Raw genomic sequence first — 13,849 nt, 5'->3', positions numbered from 1 at the left:
CAGGACTTTGTGTCTGATGTGAACTGTCAGCTATTAAAGGGTCAAACATTTGAGACGTTACTGCAAAATGGGATGGTGGTTATGTTCTTGTTCCTACTAAGAAAGAAGGAAAGGGGGCCGAACAAGAGGAAATGCGAGTGATGGGGATGAGATACAGGACCTGTGTCCCCATAGACTTCTGTAGTTACTGTGTGGTGGCACAGCGTCCTGTTAGGAAGGATACTTTCCAGCCCGAGTGCCTGGTGTGCAGCCTGGGGCTGCCTCAGGCTCTTCCCTGCGCTGTGCGTCCTCTCAGCACTGGCAGCCTCGTCGTGGCAGTGAAGAGGCTTGGCAATGTGTTGTCGAGATTGAATGCGTTAATATGCACAGAGCAATGTCCGCTGTTTACCTGGAGTGGTTTCTGTGTTTATTTTTTAACTATTCTGGTGGAAGCAGTACAGTGGGTGTGGAGGCTGGGCATGTGGGAAGTACAAAATGGCTGGAGAAGAGCCCAGTGCTGCAGGTCAGCAGTTTGCAAATGTCTCGCCTGGCTCCTTGTGGTGATCTTAACGTCATGGAGAACGCCACAGAGCTATTTTTTAAAATTTTTATTTATTTATCTTTAGAGGGGAAGGGAAGGAGAGAGGGAGAGAAATATCAGTGTATGGTTGCCTCTTGCACGTCCCCTGCTGGGAACTGGCCTGCAACCCAGACATGTGTCCTGACTGGGAATCGAACCGCCATCCTTTGGTTCACAGTCCCGTGCTCAATCCACTGAGCTACACCAGCCAGGGCTAATTTTTTTAAAAAGTGAGTTATATCTGTTGATGTTTGCAACATTAGGAATTAAAACTGAGGCATTTAAAAATGTCATTACAAAATAACTGTAATAAACTCATTGTGTATTAAAATATATTTTTATTTGACTTTTAAAAAATTAGTGCAAAGATAACATTGTCTTACATTTTTGCAGATTTCTTTTAATATCTAATGTATTGGAGGACTGTTGAAATACCTCAGGTTATGTAGCTGCTGGGAAACTCATCTGTATACTGGTCAGGGAATGAGAATAAAAAAGCACATAACACCTTAATATTATTATTACTGAAAATAGTTGACTGAACAAACCCCTCCGACAGGGTCTTGGGAACCCCCCTCCTCTGGGGGTCTCTGGACTACACTTGGTCTAAGCACCAGGTTCTTTGCTACTAACCGAGGACTCCATGAAAGGGCGGGTAACTGACCGGTAGTATCTGTGTCCCACAGACAGTGCCCAGGGACTCGGTGATATTTTTGCTTTCATGGGTTGCTTGTGTGTGCTTTGCTTTGAAGTCATTGGGGCCCCGCAGCCCGTTCTGTCCCGGACTGGGAACCCACGTTTGCCCTGTTCTTCATTTCCAGCCCTGGGCAGGTCTGCAGAGTTACTTGGGCTGGACCCAACGCAGCTCACAGACGCTCTGACCCAGAGATCAATGTTCCTCAGGGGGGAGGAGATCCTCACGCCTCTCAGTGTCCAGCAGGTACGTGTGCCCTACTCTCCAAGCTCCTTTTAAATGACGCTCCTGGGGGTTCAGATCCATGGCGTTGATTCAAATAAGTTACAGCAGCAAACTATCCAGATGAGTTTGGTTCAGGATCAAAATAAAGACATCCGCACGGCGGGGAATAGGTTCTTGAATTGTGTCTAAGAGATGGTGCCGTGGTGGAGCCTAGTAAGAAGGCCGGGCCTGGTGCAGGTGGCCTGTGTTTGAGTCCCGACTCTCCCACCTTTACTGTCTGTTCTCGGGGAGTGTGTTCGCTGTGCCCAGCGGGGCCCTCCAGGGGACAAGGATCATTGTCATATCCAGTTCAGAGGGTCCTTGTGATAAAAACTGCATACTAAGTACTCAACGACTGGCAGAGAATAAGAACCAAGCAAATGTTAACTAGAGTACATCGCATCACTTATTTTTGCCTCTGCTGCTGCCTTGAGCCAGGTATGAGCTGTACTCCACAGAATGCCTGTTTCTTGATGAGATAAGTAAAGAATGCTAGCCATATCTCATGAAGAAAACTTTCATGTGTACAGAGTAAAATAGGAGAAGATAAGAATGAAAAAAAAATCCTCACTCTTAATTATTGTTTTAAACCTGATATATATAACTCAGATTCTTACTTGTGTTTGGAACCTGATATTTAAAGGCATTCTTGGCGAATCCTACTGTGAAAATAACTAAGCAAGCTCCAGTTTATCCTTCTTTTTAAGTCTGTGTTGTCCTAGATGGAACTGACTGACTTGACATTGGGTACGCAGGTATCACCCCTGTTCATCACATCTCCCCCAAGGACTCCCGAGTCAGGTGGGGTGGACTTGCTCACCTGGGCTGTCCCTGGTCCACTGTAAACAGTGACCCCATCTCCTGTCCCCTCAGGCAGTAGACAGCAGAGACTCCCTGGCCATGGCACTTTATGCTCGCTGCTTCGCGTGGGTGATCCAGAAGATCAACAGCAGGATCAAAGGCAAAGATGACTTTAAATCTATTGGCATTCTTGACATCTTCGGATTTGAAAACTTTGAGGTATGCTTCCAAGGTGTAGGGTACATGACTTCTTTTCTCTCCACTTTTGGCTGCTCTTCAACAAAATTCTTGTAACAAACACTGATATTTCTCTCTGCATATTTTTTCCATCTTTATTTGTAAAAGAACAAACACTAAAGATACATTTCAAATGGTTTCTTCCCTTAGGTTAATCACTTTGAACAGTTCAATATAAACTATGCAAATGAGAAACTTCAGGAATATTTCAACAAGCATATTTTTTCTTTAGAACAACTAGAATATAGCAGGTGAGCACTTGGGGGATTCTATTTCAATTTTTGTAAAAATCAGCCACCAAATTAGACCATTTTAAAGCTATAGGTTACTGTGACTGAGCCCTGTTTTATCTTTCCGCAGGGAAGGATTAGTGTGGGAAGATATTGACTGGATAGACAATGGAGAATGCCTGGACTTGATCGAGAAGGTAATATATTGTGGAAGAGTTGCTTCAGTCCCAAGGGTGTCCAGCTGGGCTGATTCATATTTATGGGAACAGAGTAGCTTGTGTGAACACGCACATCAAAGATGTGAATGTTTTGAACACAATGGACCATTTGGAAACATAAATGTAAATGTGCACGTTTGAATTTAAATACTTGGCTGCTTCAAGACTATTGTCTCATAGAACCGAATATTTTAGAATCAGCAGTTTGCAAATCCGCTTCACTTCTATTTTAAGTCAACTTTAAAAGCTTTGCCAGTACTGGTCAACTGAAAAAGCTTTGCAAACTGGTCAACTGAAAAAGTTTTGTCCATGAACTTGTGGTAGGCTCAGTTTTGTTTTGTTTTGTTTTTTCCTTATGTCCATGTGGAATTTGAATTTATTGCATTTCTTTTTTATTCTGAATTTTCCAGCCTAAGAAATTACCATGCTTTTTTCTTCTAATTTACTTGACAGAGAGGAAACATGCTGTAAAACATTTTGAAGCACTCATTCAACCTTTAATTCATTTAACCTTTTGTTCCCTCTTCTAGAAACTTGGCCTCCTGGCCCTTATCAATGAAGAAAGCCATTTTCCCCAAGCCACGGACAGCACCTTATTGGAGAAACTACACAATCAACACGCTGTATGTCAAGACCTTCAAATTTTTTTATTATGTTGGGAGAGCAAATCCACAGATTAAGATCACATACGAGATCATTTCAGTGCTGTTGGCCCCACTGTGCCTCCCACATGTATTTATCCTTCTCTCAAACTGATGGAGCCCTTCCTGGATTGCTAGAACTAAATTAAAACAAGCCAGAGAGATAGAGTTGTCAGAATATTCCCGTGATTGGTTTATGAGTACAGAATTTTGTATTTTTAACCTCCTGTAATGGTGGACAAGAGGGGCCGTATGGTTGTCAGTGAGTGTATCATTTGCTGTGTATGATACATGACTGGTTCTGAAAGTCTTTTCACTGTAGTCAGTTTTCTCTGGAAGTCCGTGGAAATCAGTTAGTAAAAGGCCTTGGTATTTGCTTTTTTTTTTTTTTTTTTACTAGAACAACCACTTTTACGTGAAGCCCAGAGTTGCAGTCAACAATTTTGGAGTGAAGCACTACGCTGGAGAGGTAACTTCTTAATTAAGCTCCTCTTGACATTTGCCCGCTGGGTATTTAGAGAAATAGTAATTTCAGAAGCCAATCATACCTATATTGAAATGACTTATTTTCGTTGTCTGTCTTTAAAGGGAGATACTTACGAGTTGAGATGGCTCATTTGAGCCATCTTGCATTTACTTTTTTAAAACCAGGTGCAGTATGATGTCCGGGGCATCTTGGAGAAGAACAGAGATACCTTTAGAGATGACCTTCTCAACCTGCTAAGGGAAAGCCGGTATGTCGGTCTCTGCCCTGAGACATCATTACCAAGCAAAGTAATATTTGTGCAAATGCTTTCAATTCACAAATACGGAAAAAAATTAATAGGAAGCAACTTAGTCTGTTCCGTTCTTCCCTGGGCAATATTTCATCAATAAAATGACCAAGAGAGAGAAAACATGAATAGCAGTGACTGCCTTGTTATACAGATGAGGAAACGGAGACTTGAAGCAGTCAGGTGGCTTGTGTGAGATCCCACCAGTTTTGACCTGGTGTGCTCAGCCCCAGGACCTGAGGTCTTAACCAGACCACCCACGTTGTCAAGCTTAAAGCTGTGATTAAATCGACTTTGGCCCTGGGTGTGCAGGACCCCTCTGTCTCGAGTTAGTGTGGAGGCTGTCAAAAAAAATAAACAGATACAATTCAGCTAAAATTAAAAAGTTCAGTGCACATTCATTTATTCATTTATGAATTGTAAATTCACACCATTAAATCAATCATTGATTAGTTTAGCCATTTGTGTATATTAAGCCAAGAGGCTTTGTGAGAGAAAAAATAACCCTGTGATAAGGTTTCGATGTCTGTGTCAGATCCCGAGTGAATCTATCACAGAAGTAAATGTTTCATATCTGAGGAAGGCAAGTAGCACAATTATCTAAAAGTTGTAATACTTCCTGGAATGTCAAGGCCAGGGGCCTCCCCGTCTCTTGCATAGCTGTTAACTGTGCGGAGGGAGCCCATCTGAGGCATCAGCTGAGAAGCTCAGAATGGAAGTGTTCAGTCTCCGGCGAGCTTTAATTCTCCTCTCTGAAGAGTGCCTCTCCACAGTGTCGTCAGCCGTGTTTACGTGTAGATGAGGTTTTGGGCCTGTAAAAATGGGAGTGTTTGAAAAACTCCGTTGCGTGTTGTCTGTCACAGCAGCTTCTTAGTTACTAGACCTGGAGTGACGCATCTCAGGAAAATTAGCAGGGTCTCGGGCCGAGTAGAAGTGGTAGGTGGTTCTGACAGGCTCAGGCCAGGGGTCAGCAGGGTGGCGTTTCACTGTCGCTCGTACACTGTTTCGGGGATTGGAGTAAAGACCTCCCTGTTTCAGCCCCAGGTTTCTGTCTGCGACCCGAAGGACTTGGGCTGTTTGTTCACTCTGCTCTCTCACCTTTGACATCCGTGACATTTTAATGGAACCAAGGCTTTTCTCCACAGTGCTCAAAATACTGTTGGAGAACTTCAAAGAGGGAGCGTGAAATAGCACCCTGGAAGAAAATTGAACAAGGGTCACTTGTTGCCACTCTGGGAGGTGCAGCTGCCCAGATGTTTCTCCCCACCTTTCCTGGTCTCAGTGAAGCCACTAAACTGCACCCCCCCCACCACCACTTTACAGCTAATTATGTCTTCTGTGCAAGGAAGATAAAAAGTTATCGAGAAACCATTTCCTCTATTAGCAGGGGCAGTGAATTCTGTGCAACTTCTCAGTAGTCGTAACAACTACAGCACAGCACTTACCATGTGCCAGGCACCTGCTCAGCCTTTTGTGTACATTTTCTCATTTCATTCTCACCCCCGAGTTATGGGATAAATTCTAAAATTTCCCGCATTTTTTGAATGGAAATACTGAGGTCTAGCGAGAAGCAAGCATCCTGCCCTAGTCACACAGCTAAGAAGCAGCGGAGGCAGGATTTGAACCTGCCTCACTCCAGAGTTAACCCCTTCCCATCTGTTAAGTGATTGGACGTTGCAGCACTGGGAGGAGAGCAAAACAAATACGTCCCTTCTGTAGCCAGGGAAACCATGGCTGTGGGAGCTTAGGGGATGCTCTGGGGGGCACCGTGCTCCTCACTGGCATGTCACCCTGGGTCACCAGGCACTTGCATCACAATCCACTTTTCTTCTGAAAGACTCCAGAGCTCCGAAGGTGGCTACTGGTTTATTTTGTTTTGTTTTGTTTTTAACGTCTAACACTTTTGGCAGAGGTTGGTTTTAAATCTTTGGAAGCTGTCTCGGCTCTTCCAGGCTTCAGCGTGTTATTGTCAGAGAGAAAATGCATTATAGTTACAGTAATTCAGCACCTACTGATTGGGCGTGTGCCCCTCACAGTCCTCTGCTCTTTGCTGTCACAGATTCGACTTCATCTATGACCTCTTTGAACACGTTTCAAGCCGCAATAATCAGGATACTTTGAAATGTGGAAGCAAACACCGGCGGCCCACAGTCAGCTCCCAGTTCAAGGTTAGTCTGCGCTGCTGGCCTTGATGAGGCCATCGCTTTTGTGATTTAAGAAATGAAAATAGGAGTTAGGAACAAGAGCTCCATGTGTATGTGTTTTTCTTTTATGTCATTCTTTAAACCAGAAATAAAATATACTTCCTTCTGCTTTAGAGATAAAATATACTTTTTTCGTGAGCCAGATGAAAACATGTAGTTTTTTGTTGTTGTTGTTAAAAATAAATAGCTACTTATTCTAATTATATGAAATAGCAGTTCTTAGGAATGACCCTGTGGCATTACTCTGGTTTGTATTAAGATGATCATGTGAAAATAGTGTACATTTCTTCCAATGTCTGGGCTTTTGTATTTTTCTCAGGAATATTTACAATATTATGACTAGGAATAATAACCAAGTGCATGTTTAAATAACATCAGTGTTGACCTGGCTGGTTGTTCAGTTGGTGGAACATTGACCTGCAAACTGAAAGGTCACCAGTTTGATTCCTGGTCAGGGCACAGGCCTGGGTGGCAGGTTTGGTCCCTTATCTGGGCGCATGTGGAAGGCAACCAGTTTGTTTCTCTCTCACATCGATGTTTCTCTCCCTCTCGTTCTTCCTCCCTTCTCCTCTCTCTTAAAATATATAAATAAACCCTTTAAAAAAGAGAAGTTGAAATTCTGATTTCAAAGAACAAAGCATTTAAAAATTGTGAAATTTGTGGCCCTGGCTGAGTGGCTCAGTTGGTTGGAGCATTGTCCTGTACACCAAAAGGCTGCAGGTTCAATCCCCTGTCAGGGCATGTTAGGGAGGCAACTGGTCAGTCTTTCTCACATTAATGTCCCTCTCTCCCTCCCCTCCCCCCGCCTCCCTTCCTCTCCTTTTCCCACTCCTGACCTTTCTTCCTCAAATCAATAAACATATCCTCAGGGAAGGATTTTTAAACAACTAAGAAATTTGTGACGGTGAATATTTCTACATGAAACTTGAGGCAGTTGTAGTTTTTAATGTTAACATTAATGAAATCGTGAAATCTTTTTTGGGTGATGTCGCTGTGGTTGTCTGTATACATTTTAAAGTAATTGCCCTTTAATAGTATATATTGAAATACTGAGAGGTGAATAATACAATATCTCAGATTAGCTTTTCTAAGGGGTGGGTATAGTATGTGCCAAGACAGGCATCAGACGAAATGAGATGAGCCATGAACTGAAGCTGATGATGAGTATTCATTACATGCTCTCTGCTTTGGCAAATGTTAAAAATTCACAATTTAAAAAAAAACTTAAAAAAAAGAAAGCTGAATTACAGAAGATTGATCTTCCTGGTGATTGAAGGTAAAAGTGAAGGTTGCAGGTCAAAGACCAGTGAGGTGGTGGTAGAGGCTGTCCCTTTAGTGGAAGTAATGAGCTAGGAGGAGTAACTCCAGTGGGCAGTGTATGCTTCTCAGGTTTTCTCTGCCAACCATCGAAATGTTCTAAACTTTTTTGCTGGTTAATAGAATAATTTAAAAAATATATTTTATTTATTTATTTTTAGAGAGGGGGGAAGGGAAGGAGAAGGAGTGGGATAGAAACATCAATGTGTGGTTGTCTCTCATGTGTCCCCTACTGGGGACCTGGCCTGCAACCCAGGCATATGCTCTGACTGGGAATCGAACCGGCGACCCTTTGCTTCACAGGCCTGTGCTCAATCCACTGAGCTACACCAGCCAGGGCAGAATAGTTTTTTTTTAATGGTACTATTTTAAAGAAGTGACAGATGAATTTCAGTGACAATGAATTATAATACTTCGACTTTATATTAGAATGATAGGATTAAAATAAAAACTATTATTCCTATGATTTACATTTCTTAAGTTTGTTTCTGATAAGTGCCAAGGGTGCTGAGAAATGGGAAGAACGGCGTGCTAAAAGCCCGCATCACCGTATACTTTTTCTCTTATTTTAGGACTCGCTGCATTCCTTGATGGCCACGCTGAGCTCCTGCAATCCTTTCTTTGTTCGATGTGTCAAGCCAAACATGCAGAAGGTAAGAGGGCAGTTCCAGAATGAGACCCCGTCTGTCAGGACACTGCCTCTGGGGATGACTGGTTACCCTCAGAGTTGGTCTCTCCAAAGTCCTTTCATTGTAGACGGTTAGAGATGCACGTGGCATTATTATAACCTCACGGTGTACAGGACGGAAAAATTGCCTTTGTCTGTTGGACCTGGTTGTCTGCTTTTGAGTAATGCTGTTAAGCTTTAGAGAAATCTAGTTGAAAAGAAACATTGTAGAGCATGTACTTTTTTTTTAAGGATTTGATGTGAGCATTTTGGGCAAGCTTCTATTTTACAAGAAGTTGTTGGTATGGTTTTTGTGGTTGATGTGTTTGTCCATTTCATCCTGCCTTGTGGTTAAATGGAATGAAGAGTCCATATTCCGTAGCTTAAGGCCTTAAGGTGGTCATAACTGACTTCTAAATCCCTGTGAGGTTGTCCTCATGAGTTTTCAGGTTTAAGCTCCAAGATTTTAGCTTTTGAGTGCCATGTCCTGATCAGAATAATGTAAATTTTAAAAGGAAAAGCAATTTAAACAAAGAAATTTAGTAATAGAGGTAGATGAAGTTGCTGAGTCCAAGACATTTAAAAATGGGCAACCCGTCTTTAAAATAAATTGAAATTATCTTGATTTGGCCAATATCAGCTCTTAGAAACCCCCAGGAAAACTCTCACCAGAGAGTAATGTCGAGGGCCCCCTCAGTTGAAAAAGTAACGTCATCCTCATAAGGACCAAGAAAAGGCGTCTGACATGAGCTGCATCCCGTGGAACTCAGTTACAGTCTGACAGCCTGGGGGAGGCTCCGTCTTGCTTTTCATATTGTTTACCCACTGTCTTGACTTAATATTACAGTGAGTCCTGATTTACAGTTTAAAGATGTTTACTTACGAAAACCACAGTATTGAGTTCTTGTCTTCTTGGAAGACAAAAGTGCATGTGCTCTTTAATGAAGAGCACCCTGTTTAGTTTGTTACCTTCCTGTGAGGTATGATGGTGAGAACCCGGCACATGCGTGGCATAGAGGCCGCCGAGATTGGTCATACATAGAAGGTCTGTGATGACGTCATTGAGTGTGCACTTGTTCTCGTAGTTTGCGTAGTAACTCATCCTTTCAGATTTCAAATTCATACTCAAACGTTTTATGTTGCCACCAGAATGACAATATAAGCAGCACATAGCTTTTTTTATGTTTTGTAGGAAATTCATAGTTAAGGCATAAGCATGTACTATGTTAGCTGGTTTATATTTCACTTTCTAACCCCAAAGGGCAGTGTGTCCAAGGCCGCATAAATGGCCTTTGCATTTGGAGTCTGCATTCACGGGAGCTGTTTGACACCTGTCAGTGTTTCTTTTCTGTTTTGTTTTGTTTTGTTTTTATAACACGATAAATACCATCTTTCAACCTTAAACATGCATGTGTTTTCCAGCGTAAGGTCTTGGAGGTTGGGTGGATTTGCCGCTCTGGGCAAGCCACAGTGTCATGGGAGCTCCTTCTCTTTCCTAGCGGTGTGGGACGCAGTCGAGCAGTGTCCAGCGGTCGGCACCTTGGATCCCATGACACGGGGGCCTACTGTCTCTGCATTATTATAAGGCTAGAAGTTCCTCTACATTATAATAGCTCTGGAAATTAGGCCCTCTTGAAAACAGTTCAGCTGCCAGGATAGTGACAAAATCACTTTCTCTTTGATGTTTATTTTTCCTTGCTGGTATTTGATCGTGCCCAATTTCTTTCGCTTTGCATTTCAAAAAAATGATCCAGCCCAAGCTCATCTTTCCATTTGTGCTGGCTTGCAACCTTTTCTTCTCCTGACTGCAGCAGACAGTGATTCATGGCACACGAAGAGGTGGGCTGTAAAGACTTTGACAGAAATACCTTGGTAACGTTTTAAAGACACCTAGACAGTAAAGGCACAGACACAAGAACTGACTTGTCTGAGGCGGTGGATGTAGGTGGGATTTTTAAGTGTGGAGATGTTAATTAGAATTTGGAGATATTAAATTATGACTTGCTCAGCCTTCATATGGGTGCACTGAAAATATTGGGAGTGTTACTAGTGATTATGTTACATGACATGGATGTAAACAGCCCCCATTTGGAGTTTCTTGTGAATACTCCTTTGTCCAAAGATAGATGCTTCTAGAAACTTCACAGGGGAAATACTGCCTTCCTTCACCCCAGAGGTGGGAAAGGTGGAAGTCCGGCACAGAAGGGTAAGACCATCCATCACCTGTCAACTGTGTCCAAGGTATTGTGTGCATCATTCTGGAACGTGGATCACAGGTTTTGGCAGATTCTGTGGGGTTTGTTTGTTGGTTTGGTTTTCAGCAATTCTGTGACCAGAAGGGATAAGAACAGCTGCTCCTGAGTTGGAGGCCTAGAGGACTGTGGCCTTAGGAAAAGCCAAGTAGCTGCCCCGTGCCTTCAGGAGCCTGTCCGGCATGCCTGAGACTCCTGGCGAGTGAGCACGCCCAGCGTGGGCCCCAGGCTGTGGGACAGGCTGCCTGCCCTTCCCGGCAAGTGTGTGAATCCCGGAATGGGCACCGGGGCCTCGAGCATCGAGATCTCCTTAGGGTGGGGGTACTATGGGGTCTTTGTGTTTGCTCTGAAAGCAGGTATATGGAGGGAGAATATAACTGAAATGCTGGAACCATTATAAGTCTTCAAGTATAGTAACATGTGGACTGCTTTTTTTACAAACAACTTACAGCTAGTATTGGGTGTTATATAACAGGTACTTGACCAGTGTCACAGCTGGTGCTAAGATATAAAGTAGAACTAAAAGAAAACAAGATACCTCTTCACATAGTCCTCTGTCTTAGCACGGGCGGATCCAGTCTCCAGTCAACTTAGAATGTTCAGTTTACAAAGAGCAGACTTCTCCATCAGACAATTTTTCATTGCTATTGTGGCCAGTTAGCTTTTATCTTTTGCATTTGCTTAGGCAATAGTGGTTTCTGGCGGAGAAAGCCTCCAAACCAAGCCGGGGAGATTTCTGTATAGAAGAAACCTGCTTTGCCTCATTTCTCCCTAGGGGTATTCCAGACTTGTGATCTTTCCTGGTCCCTCTGTGCCTGGTATTTTAAATACCTAAATTCTAGTCAGAAAAGTCTGTCATTAACATTCTTCAGAAAAACCCTGGGGAGGTGCAGGGCAGAATTAAAGAAGGGAACGGGAAGATGCGTATCAGGGAAACCTTCCCAGGTGTGAGAACTGGTTGTGTGAGTTCCCAGTCCCGAATGGAGGCCGGGCCGGCTGCTCCCTGCAGAGGGAGTCTCAGCTGCCCTGGGACTGGCGGCCCCTCCTCACTGCTCCTTCTGCAGGTTTGATGTGAGGGGGCTCCAGAGGGACACATCCTTGATTCCAGCAGCATCTAAATTTCTGTCAGGTCTTCTTCAGAAAGGCAGGACTTGAGGAACCTGAATAGCCCTGGACTCAGAGCTGCTGGAGGAAGGCTTCTCGAAGATGGGGCTCCTTGAATTCGAGCTTATTTATAAGAAGAGGGGAAGAGAGAGCAGAGGGGTGGCCTCACTGAGGGGAAGCTGCAGTCCAGGCCCCAGAGGAGGGGAACCGTGAGGTTCCAGAGGTGGACTGCAGGCATATGTGCTGGAAAAGGGATGTCAAGGCTGAGGATGAAGCTGGGGACAATAGGTCTGCCCTTGTCTGAAGCACTGGACCTGTGTCCCTGTCCTGCCTGCTGCCAGTGTTATGTCAGAAACTCTGTCCCTCACATTTGGACAGCCCCCTAGACAGCCGTGACCACACGTGAAGTGCGAGCGATGTGCCTGCATTGTGGAAACACGAGCCACTTTTTTCCAGAGGCATAAAGACTTGGAGACTAGGTTACTGAATCGGCACATTTAATCTCCAGATTCCAACCTGTGCGACCCAGGTGCTGCCTGCCAGCGTCGTCTAGGGTTTTGTTTTGGGGTTTGTTTTTTTTTTTGCCTTTAACAAAGACCGAACATTTCTGTAAAAAGCTCTGATGATAATGTGGTATGTGAACTACTTGGATTTTTTGCCCTATTTTATTCATCTGATTTCTCATTAGCCTTACTGAACTGTATACCCGCAACCCTTGGCATCTCGTCTTGGGCTCTGGTCTCTCTCCCCCATCTCATTTTCTGAACAGCGTTCCATAGACATGGAAGACCATGGCCGGCACAGCGATGCAGGGCCCGCTGCCTGCATCTCTCCACCCTGCTGCCTGGCTCCACCTTTCAGTAAATGTTGAGTCGCATTGCGCATGAAAGGGCACTGGAGAGATGCCCACGGTGTACGAGTACTTCCCTTTGGGAAGATAAACTCCTGTGCACTGTCTTCAGTCCTTGTTGTCATGGGTCCTGTTCTAGTTCATTTATTTTGTTTTGGGCATGCTTTTCACTTCTGGATTATCTGTTTGTACATTTGGAAGTTACTCTAGGGACATTTCTATAGGTCGGTATTAGGGTAATATTCTCAACACGAACCCGTCTTTCTATGTCAACATGTTACGTCTCCCTGTCTGCCTCTCACAGCTACTTCTCCTCCGCCGGTCCCCCTAGGAACAGCCGAGCACAGCCCCTGAGGCTGATTCACAACCACTTCTTCAAGCTGGGGCTGGGACGTCAAACTCAAATACTTAGATATCTAAACGGGTCACCTTTGTTAGCTGCCATGGTTGGGTAAGAAATTCTGGAGTGTGAATCTGTCAGGTAACAAGGGTTTAAACTGGAAGCTTAGGCATTGGGTTTGAGCCTTCTGATGGAGCTGTCTGGAATTGTACATCGGTCAGTCCAGGCGTTATCCATTACCATGTGTTGTTGAACGTAAGACTCCCACGTGGTAAAATGCGCCATTACTTTCGTTTCCCTGGGAAAGCAAGAGCTCTTCCTGCTAAACCAGAGCAGGGCACCACGTGCACCTCTTGGTTGTTGCTTTGTAAAAAGTATGAAAGGGCAGTGTGGGCAAGGGGGAAAATTCCCCTTGCCCTGCTCTGGTTCTTTTGCCTGGCTGAATAATCAGTAAGAGGAGACAGGGTGACAAGAGAAAATAGAATTTCACCTCACGTGCACAGGAACTTGAGAGAGTCAGAGATCCCACTGGCAGGAGAGGGGAGGTTTGGGGGACTGAGCCAGGGAGGGGGTGAGGCACCTCGGGGGCCTCAAACAGGCATTGCAAGGTGATGAGCAGAGCAGACCTTTTGTGAGGAGAAGTTTTCCAAATGAGCAAACTTCAGCAGTTGCTGCCCCGCCAGCCTCGCCAGGCTGCA

General features: G+C 44.2%; 1 protein-coding gene across 3 annotated transcripts in view; it reads left to right on the top strand.

Annotated features, from left to right (window-relative positions):
• Positions 1–13,849, top strand: part of MYO10 (myosin X) — a 195,067-nt gene that overhangs the window by 118,807 nt on the left and 62,411 nt on the right. For all 3 annotated transcript variants that reach the window (XM_037063038.1, XM_037063037.1, XM_037063036.1), the window contains exons 11-19: positions 1,381–1,499; positions 2,391–2,537; positions 2,706–2,806; positions 2,916–2,982; positions 3,534–3,626; positions 4,045–4,113; positions 4,296–4,378; positions 6,477–6,585; positions 8,511–8,591. In XM_037063038.1, coding sequence (XP_036918933.1) covers positions 1,381–1,499; positions 2,391–2,537; positions 2,706–2,806; positions 2,916–2,982; positions 3,534–3,626; positions 4,045–4,113; positions 4,296–4,378; positions 6,477–6,585; positions 8,511–8,591 — 869 coding nt within the window. The remainder of the gene's footprint in view (positions 1–1,380; positions 1,500–2,390; positions 2,538–2,705; positions 2,807–2,915; positions 2,983–3,533; positions 3,627–4,044; positions 4,114–4,295; positions 4,379–6,476; positions 6,586–8,510; positions 8,592–13,849) is intronic.

This window comes from Sturnira hondurensis, unplaced genomic scaffold (assembly GCF_014824575.4).
Source record: "Sturnira hondurensis isolate 20B ecotype Veracruz unplaced genomic scaffold, ASM1482457v3 Scaffold0014384, whole genome shotgun sequence".
NCBI lineage: Eukaryota > Metazoa > Chordata > Mammalia > Chiroptera > Phyllostomidae > Sturnira > Sturnira hondurensis.
Note: the sequence above shows the minus strand (reverse complement) of the source record. Positions and strands in the feature narration are given on the sequence as shown.